Below are 9,636 nucleotides of genomic sequence, written 5' to 3'. Positions count from 1 at the left end.
GACGTCGCCTAGCAGAGGAGTTAGAGAGTGAGGGTGGAGAATCTTTATTTTCCTGCTAAGGCGTCGCCGAGCAGAGGAGTCAGAGAGTGACGAGGTATAATTTTTATTTTCCTGCTAAGGAGTCGCCGAGCAGAGGAGTTAGAGGGTGAGGGTGGAGAATCTTTATTTTCCTGCTAAGGCGTTGCCTAGCAGAGGAGTCAGAGGGTGACGAGGTGAAATTTTTATTTTCCTGCTAAGGCGTCGACTAGCAGAGGAGTTAGAGGGTAAGGGTGGAGAATCTTTATTTTCCTGCTAAGGCGTCGCGTAGCAGAGGAGACAGAATTTGACGAGGTGAAATTTTTATTTTCCTGCTAAGGCGTCGCCTTGCTGAGGAGTTAGAGGGTGAGGGTGGAGAATCTTTATTTTCCTGCTAAGGCGTCGCCTAGCAGAGGAGTCAGAGGGTGACGAGGTGAAATTTTTATTTTCCTGCTAAGGCATCGCCTAGCAGAGGAGTTAGAGGGTGAGGGTGGAGAATCTTTATTTTCCTGCTAAGGCATCGCCTAGCAGAGGAGTCAGAGGGTGACATTTTATTTTCCTGCTAAGGCGTCGCCTAGCAGAGAAGTCAGAGGGTGACGAGGTGAAATTTTTATTTTCCTGCTAAGGCGTTGCCTAGAAGAGGAGTTAGAGGGTGAGGGTGGAGAATCTTTATTTTCCTGCTAAGGCGTCGCCTAGCAGAGGAGTTAGAGGGTGATGGTGAAGAGGTTGAAGTTTTTATCTTTTCCTGCTAAAGACTATTTTAGCAGAGGAGTTAAGGGCGCGGTGAAGTGAAAATTATTTTCCTTCAAAAGCTTAGTAGAGGACCTTGAAGATGGAGGCGTGGAGGATATACCGTGTTAGAAAAATTTATTTGGTTTGTCTTTAACGAACGATGTTTGCCGCTGCGAAAATTACGGGGATCGACCTGCCCGGTCAGGTCGCGGGGAGGGGCGTGCTTGGGCGAGGGCATGTTTGGGCGTCGGGGCGAGCTGGCAGATGAAGGGCGAGCTCGGCCTTTGGGCGAGGGGCGAGTTGCAGGTGGCTGGGCGAGCTCGGGGCTCTGGGCGAAGGGTGAGGAGCGAGGGGCGAGCGTGGCGAGCTCGGGCGTTGGGCGAGGGGCGAGCTGCAGGTGGCTGGGCGAGCTCGGGGCGCTGGGCGAAGGGCGAGGGGCGAGCTGGCGGACGATGGGCGAGGGGCGAGCGTGGCGAGCTCGGGCGTTGGGCGAGGGGCGAGCTGCGGGTGGCTGGGCGAGCTCGGGGTGCTGGGCGAAGGGTGAGGAGCGAGGGGCGAGCTGGCGGACGAAGGGCAAGGGGCGAGCGTGGCGAGCGAGGCGAGAAGGGCAGGGGCGATCTCGCGCGGGCGACCTTGCAGGGGTAGGGCGATCTCGCGCGGGCGAGCTTGCAGATGGATGGGCAGTCGGCGAGCTTGAAGGCTCCGGGGCTTGGGAGGGGCGAGCAAACGGCCAGAAGCTTGGACGAGCGTGCAGCAGGGCGAGGGGCGAGCGTGAGGGCGTCTGGGCGTGCACGGCAGTGCGGCTCGACGAGGGGCGAGCGGGTAGGCGGCGAGCTTGGGGGCTTTTGGGGCGAGCACTCATGCGAGGACTCAGCGTGGGCGCGTTCCCTACATATGTTTGTTCTTCATGTGGATGATCGATTCTGGTTTATGATCATTGGTATTCTATACTCTTGAGAATTTCTCGGCATGTATTACGGAATCATGGTCGAATTCGGGATTTCTTTTTTATTTTTTTTGCTCTGTTGATAGAATTGTTTCTAATTCGAAATCTGAGGCTTGGAATTCTGTGTATTTATGAGATTTTCTCAGTTGTTCCTACTTCCTATCTTGATTTAGTTTTAAGAGGTTAATTGCTCTTGTTGGTTAGACTGTCTTTTGTTATCCTGTGAAGCAAGTTCCACACTTTCCTCGTAAGTTTTTATCTGAAGAGACAAGTACACTTACATTGGACGAAACATTTATATAGGAATAGAATATAATTAATGAAGTAACTACTACTTTTATGAAGTAATGGTTGATTTGATTGAAGATATAGATGTGCTGGATTTAAGAGATTTATGTAAGATATAGTTTCCTTGCCAGGGAATCCAAAAATTTCCGGTCACTTGTATTTTCTTGTTTTATACAAAATCTGAACACAGTATGTGTACCCTTGCCTTGTTCAGTTAGATTCTTGTCAAGAAGAAAACAGAATTTTCCTTCCCAAAAAGAGAGAATTTTCCTTTGGATTGTCCAAAAGGCAGATGTATGAAAATGGCTTTTTTGTGATTATCGCCTATTATTTCTTAGCGTGGTCAAATTTTTCTTTTGTCTATTTATTACAGTTGCTGCAAGTAGAAAATGTTTTATTCTTGTTCCTGGAATCAGAGTAAAATGTGGGGATGTATTTCATTCATTATCTCTACTTCCAAAATTTGCGAAAGGCTAGTTTGGTTAGTCATCAATCAGTTATTCGAGTCCAATTGGTTTCTTGAGTGGTGATTATTCACATTGTGATTAGTTGCTGAACAGTTAATCAAATAGAAAGAAGATATGAAAAACTGTCCATCCATAAAGTAACTACTGTACCGTGTTATTAGGGTGGAAGAATGTTCGAATATCATAACAAAAATATATGAATGGCACCTGATAAATTGGTCTCAAATGTTGAGATCCAACAATTAGTTTCTTCACATATCATGGTTTGGCATACCTTTTCTGATTAACATAAGTAAACATGCAACCAAGGAGCTTTATATCTTAGACAAAAAAAAGTTTCTGAATTCTTGATGCTTTAAAACTAAACATGTATGGATAAATTTGGTGACTGAAAAGATATCATATACATAATTGCTAAACAATGATATTTGTTTCTTTCTTTTCATTTTATTTCTTTTTTATTTTGCATTCAGATGATATTTGTTTCCAAATGGCTGCAATTATGCAATTCTTTTAGCACGGATTCATTTGATGGTCAAGAACCCTAATTTTACTTTTGCACTAGTTGTCCATTTATGTTAGAAGGCAGTCTTATGAATTTATGTGTATCTTCCCAATGGGTATCAGTTGTCCAACAGTTAGATTGCTAATGACTGTTTTTCCCCAGCTAGTTAGCTTGTTGTTTTTGAAAGTTTTCATTTGATAAATTTGTGCAGGCTCTATTACACAAAAATAACAATTGGGACTCCTCCAGTTGACTATCATGTTCAAGTTGATACAGGAAGTGATATTTTGTGGGTGAATTGTCGTAACTGTCTTAGGTGCCCCACTAAAAGTGAGCTTAATGTACGGCTACTTTCCTGTTCTGTCCTCTTTTCTATTCAATTTCTCTCAAAAATCAAAATTTTAGCAGTTAAATATGGAATCTTAACTCTTAAGACTGTCCACTTGCACAATCTGATGTACACCTCATAATCAACTATGTTTCACCTTGGAGCTGGAATGTGTAGCTTATGATTTGTGGTCATCTGCCAGATACCCTTGCAGCAGTATGACTTGACGGCATCCTCCACAGGAAAGACAATCTCTTGTGACCAGGATTTTTGTGCTTCTGTATTCAGCGGTCCTAGTTCAGATTGCAAGGTTGGATTGAATTGTGAATATGCTATTACCTATGGAGATGGGAGCAGAACTGAGGGTTACTTTGTCAGAGATTATTTTAAATTTGATCAAGTGATTGGAAACCTTCAAACTTCAGCAATGAATGGTTCCATAGCATTTGGGTGGGTTTTATATTTCGATCTCAGAGTTTGGTGTTAGGTTTTTGGGATTGTTTCCAGTTCTCATCATCTTACATCAGCTATTAACTAGGTATCCTATACTAAGCTATTTGCAATACGAACCTTTCACATTGAAACACTAAACCACCTTTAGCACATGTTTGGAACAGCTTCAACTTTGGTGGAAATTGTGGAATCAATCTCAATTTGTTATTGAACATGTATGCATATATTTTTGGAGGCACGTTTAGTAGCTATGACCAACTTTCTAATTAAGAAAATGATGTAACAATATACATTTTTACCTGCTTTTATTGAAGACTAGAGCATGAGAAAGTAGATTAGGGAAATATGAAAAAGGGAGAGTACCTGATTTTTTGATTTAATGAAGTTGTTTTTCCATTGTTCTTCATCCATTTTATTGTCCGTACTATGATAGAGGAAAAAGTTTAGTGCCTAATTGATCTCAAGAGGCCAGGTAGAAAGGTTGGATTTTTTCAGGCAGTCTTATGTTAAAGCTGGTAATTTTAATGGTGTATATTATTAATTATCGATGTATGTGAATGAGTTATTATATAATGAAACTATAACAATTTTACATTTATTATATGCTATGCATGAACATCAATTACTTATGTACAACTTAGCTTTATAAAGAAACCTAAGAACTGTGTGACTGTATCTTTGACTTCCTATAGAATCGTATTTTGTGCCTCGAAATTGATTTTGTAGTTATGTTTTTTTATATGAACGCTATCAGTATTCAGGGTCCATTATATCACAAATAGATGGTAATGATATATTATGTACACATAAATTAAAGTTATTCTAAGAAATTAAATTTGTGATGTATGAAAGAGAACAAGACAGAAAATTTAATCCTTCTCTGAACATATGGTATAAATCAAGTTATAGTGATATATCTTCGTGAGTATCCCCTCCCCTGATACGTCCTCTATATAAGTTGTCTATAATGTATCTTCATGATAATACTTATCATGTGCAGTGTGTCACTTTCCCACATTTGAAAGAAGATTGCAGTATGCATATAGTTTCCTTAGACAAACGCCTGTAATAAAAATGACACATGCCTGTTGCTATGCAATAAGCTCTAGTTCTTGTTAGATATCTAAACCCATATTTTCAATAGTGGCAGGATAAAAATCAATTGTATTTCTCTTTTGGATAAGGATTTTGTTTCTATATTTACCATAGGAAGATTAAGTCATGCTCTGGGAATTAGCTCAGTACATTTTTAAGGGACGGCAAAAGTTTCTCTGCACTGAGTTTGAGGTATAGGATCAAGAGTAGATTGATGACCATCAGTGTTTTCAGCAATGCCAGTTATATTACATGAATTAACTCAACATATTCTGGATTTTGTGAAACTTTTTTATTTTCTGTTTTTGATTTTCCTTTATTTTTAACTTTTTTTGCACCAAGGAGAAGGGAATTTCTTAATTTTCTTCTTTGGATATACCTGAAATAATTGCAGAGGTTGAAATTTGAAAATATGGAATTACTTACACTTATTTAGTGTTTATACATCATTGTGTTCGTACTCTGTGCTTGCTTCTAAAGTGAGTCTTCCCGAATTCTTTCTTACAACATTTCCCTTGTCAGATTCTTGCAACTTAAATGACATGCCTTTTCTGTCTCTGACATGTGTATTATCTGAGATAGGTGCTCAGCTAAACAATCGGGAGAGCTTGGTTCATCTTCTGAGGCAGTTGATGGAATAATTGGTTTTGGACAAGCAAATACCTCTGTTCTTTCTCAACTTGCTTCGTCTGGAAATGTGAAAAGGATGTTTTCACATTGCTTGGACAGCTACAAGGGAGGTGGCATATTTGCTATTGGAGATGTAGTTCAGCCAAAAGTAAATAGAACAAAACTCCTCCAAAATGAGTATGTGGCTTTATGACTTGTTTGTTTTTTTCTTTTTTCTGCATTGGAGTTGTATGGAAGATGTTTGTAGTTTATGTTTTATTATGTTGTTTTTATCTGTGTCTTGAGCTATTAGTGGAATCTATCTCCTATGCAGTTGCTCACCTTATGTCCAGAATTTATTTAAAAACCTCAAGGCTAATCTGAATTTATACATATGATTGAGAATCTCATTATCACTATGCTTTGAAGCCTTTTATCTTATATCTGGCCCCAAAAATTATGCATTTAGCTCTATTATATTACACAGTCCAGCTTCTCATACAGCTTATGAACTTATATGAAAGGGTGCCTGATGATATTATATTCTCTAAAAGTCAAAAAGGTTTTCTTTGGAAAGATGGTAACCTTCAACCATTGGTATTATTACATGTGAATAAAGTTGAAATATTTGGTCCTGTCCTGTCTCATTGATCTCCCTGAGGTGGGAGAAGTCAGATTTTTCACCATCTACAGCAAGATCAAATCATCCTAGCAATCACCATGTTTTATTCTAAATTTTTGGCACACTGCACACCATTCATTGTGTTGGTTATTGTCCCATTTTTGCCACAGATCCACTGCAACAACCGTAGCTATTATTTAGCCTGTGAAAAATGATAAAGTTGGTCAGTATTGATTTTTTCAGTAACACTGTTTGTTCTATTCACGTTATAGCTTCTTAAGTAATTACCTCTATTTATTTTTATTGATTAACTCTACAATTTTGATTAACCCTTTTTATAATGTTGCTCTGAAGGAAATTGACGTGGGTGGTCAGTTGCTTGATCTTCCTACTGATATATTTGACACGGGATCTAGTACGGGAACTATAATTGACAGTGGCACGACCTTGGCCTATCTTCCAAATAATGCTTATCAACAGGTTGCAAACAAGGTAAATCTAATATTTTCAAACTTCTCGGAGTTATTAATACATTCTTGGTACTAATGTAGGTTCATATTATTTACTCATTGATCTTTAGCATATCCTCTCTCTCTCTTCCAATTTGTATATCTTTGTCATTAGATGATGGCTCAGCAACCAAATTTGGAAACTCATATAGTTGAGCAGCAGTTTAAATGTTTTTACTACAGTGAGAAGTAAGTGTCATTTCTTAGCTGCAACACCCTCTTTCGTTTTCTTTATCTATTTTTGTGTGGGTGCAATAAATGCCAGTATAATACAACAAATACAAGCCAATGCCCTGTTCTAGTTAACATGTTCTCTTCACTAAAATATGCATATTTGTATCTTTAAATTAAATTGTGACTCAAGCTCGAGTTCGATTTGAAACTCGAAAATGCAAATATTTTTTGCTTGAATTCGGTTCTAATCAAGGCTCAAGTTCGAGCACGGCTAGAAATATTGGACACAGTTTGCGAGCTACTACCAAATAAATGTCCGAAAAGTTCGAAATATATTTATTTAATATATAATTATATTATATTACTAAAACTCACGATCGACTTGCGAACCATCGTACAAACAAATTTTTCTCGAAAAAAGTTCAAGCATGTTTGAGTGGGGCTCGAATTGATAATTTCGAACCCAAATCAAATATTTTTCGAGCTGGCTCGATTCATTTACACTTCTGGTAATATTCATTGAATTGGGTACGGGTATAGTGAAGAGTTTTCAAATTGACCTTTCTCAAGCTTAAAGGGGTTGAGTTTGTTATGGACAAAGTTATTGGAGAATATTTGAAGTTTGAAGGGATAATTGCCCAATAATGAAACTCAGATCTAATTTTGAAAGGAAAGTAGTCAAAATGTTTTAAGAGATTCATTTATTGATGGTCTAGTTGTATCTTATTAAAGATTTTAATGGATCCAAAATTGAATGAAGTCATGCTGGCAAGTTTTTAGATCAAAAGTATTCAAGAACAAGATTCAACCGCTCTGATATCATTTGATAGGATCGATTAACGTATCAAGAGTGTTTAGAAGGGGGGGTTGAATAAACACTCACAGTTAAAACTGGTCTTTTCTAATTTTGAGTTCAGTTTGGTGACAAACTGATTCTCGGAATCTTGTTGGTCAATGACAATCAGTTAAACTAAAGTAGTTGCGAAAAATAACTGACTGAAAGATAGAATACGAAACTGAAATAAAGTAGGCAAGGGTTGTTTCTGGATGTTCGGAGAATTTAATTACTCTTACGTCACCCCTTCTATCTCAAGGATAGGATATCCACTAAAAGACTTTGATCAAATACAAGAATTGTACTGACCCACTTCAGTTTGGACTTAACACTGCCAAAAACTGAAACTCTTAGTTTAACAGAATGTTCTCAGTGCGTAACTGATTTTAGCAATATCGAATTTCAACGATTATTACAACTTGCTAGTGAGCTCAAATTGTAGCCTTAACTGCTACGAATATATCAAGTAAGAGTGAGATAAGATTTTGACAGAGTGACAACAAGCTTTTGAATAGTGTTGACTCCCTTTTTCCTTCAGCTGTTCTTCTGTCATATTTATAAGCTTCTTTTCTCCAACGGTAACTTGAGATGAATTTGAATCTTTGTATCCGTTGATTTCTACTTGATTATTCCTTGGACATTGTTTGCTTCATTTATTGTGATGCGGCATCTTAATTGCTTTCGCCGAAATGTGTTTTTCTAAGCTGTATTGATTGAAGTGCGGCGTTGCAATCTTCTATGTCTCTTGACGGTTGAATGTTCTTTCCCGAGACATGTTCAGTTGAAGGGTGCTTAGCATACGACTGAATATATCAACTGATCAGTTTTCAACTGATCAGTCTTCTTTATTAGATCAGCTGATTTCAGTTGTTAAGTCCAGTTGCTGAGTTCAATTTACTCGATCAGTTGGTTCGTATTTTCAGTTGGTTCATATTTTTTCAAACGCCGGAATTTAGTTTCCAACACATAATTAAATCATAAATAGTAAAATCATTTAAAATAGCTTTAAGCATAAATAACTCATTTAAAAAAATAGCTTTTAATCATATATCGTAAAATTATTTTAATCGTAAGTTTGATCCTCGAAAGTGATTAGCTTTTATCCTTTGGTCGACAGGTCAGTCTTCAGCTCCACATGGTCCATGAGGGTGGGCACTAGGCTGCATCGTGGAAATACGATCGTCGGACTCCCTCGGGTGCCTTCTCCCATTGACGGGCTCCCTCCGGGATCTTCTCCCTTAAATGGGCTCCCTCTGGGGCCTTTTCCGTCATGACATCCCCACAAAATCATATGTCATTTGTCACAGTCAATTCACATCCCTCAAAATATTTTTCATTTTCTTTTAAAAGCGTAAAATATCATAAATTTTCAAAAATAGCATTTTAACATTAAAATTTGCACAGCTTTATCTTAAATTAAAAAATCTCATATTTTCATAAAAATCATCATTTAAAATCATAAAATATCATTTAACATGCGTTTATGATCCTTCGGGACGCTTCCAAGCTTTGATATATTTTCTCAAGTGTAAAATAACCGTTTTGCCCTTGGACTCTAAAATTCCCGATTTTGACTTTTTCTTACCTCTATTGACTCAAGCATATCCCATAATATCATATAAGCTTAAATTTGACTACTAATATTTTTCTTAGACGTAAATCCGATTCTTTCTATTTATTAACTTACTTACTAAATTATAAAGCGTTTTAATCCCGAAACAATTTAAAACTTAACGTAATCTTCCCAAATTCGAACCATGACTTACCAAAACGTATCTAACCCATATAACTCCAAAACTAAACCCCTGTGAACCCATTCAAAATTCAGAAACCCATATGCCCCAAAACAATTCTCGGCCACCTGAGAGATCACCTCAACCATGAGTTGTACTTTGTCTAACTCAAACCAGCCACTGCCAAGCCTAGACCAGACCCTGACCAGACCTCCTAGGTACCCTGCTGGACCATCTCGAGCCATCTTACCTAGGCCAGAGCCCTGCGCATGAAGCCCCAACAACCTGCGCATCTTCTCCCCCCATGGCCGCACCTCTTACGCAG

General features: G+C 38.4%; 1 protein-coding gene across 1 annotated transcript; it reads left to right on the top strand.

Moving 5' to 3' along the window:
* Positions 1 to 983: 983 nt before the first annotated feature.
* On the top strand, positions 984 to 6,540 carry LOC142550070 (uncharacterized). The gene is made up of 5 exons (XM_075659310.1): positions 984 to 1,643; positions 3,124 to 3,294; positions 3,484 to 3,731; positions 5,412 to 5,636; positions 6,415 to 6,540. Exons 1-5 carry the CDS (start codon positions 984 to 986, stop codon positions 6,488 to 6,490), a joined length of 1,380 nt encoding a protein of 459 aa, XP_075515425.1. The 3' UTR covers positions 6,491 to 6,540.
* The last annotated feature ends 3,096 nt before the right edge of the window (positions 6,541 to 9,636 follow it).

The sequence above is a fragment of the Primulina tabacum genome, chromosome 6 (genome assembly GCF_025594145.1).
Source record: "Primulina tabacum isolate GXHZ01 chromosome 6, ASM2559414v2, whole genome shotgun sequence".
Taxonomy (NCBI): domain Eukaryota; kingdom Viridiplantae; phylum Streptophyta; class Magnoliopsida; order Lamiales; family Gesneriaceae; genus Primulina; species Primulina tabacum.
This window is presented reverse-complemented; position numbering and strand designations above follow the sequence as displayed.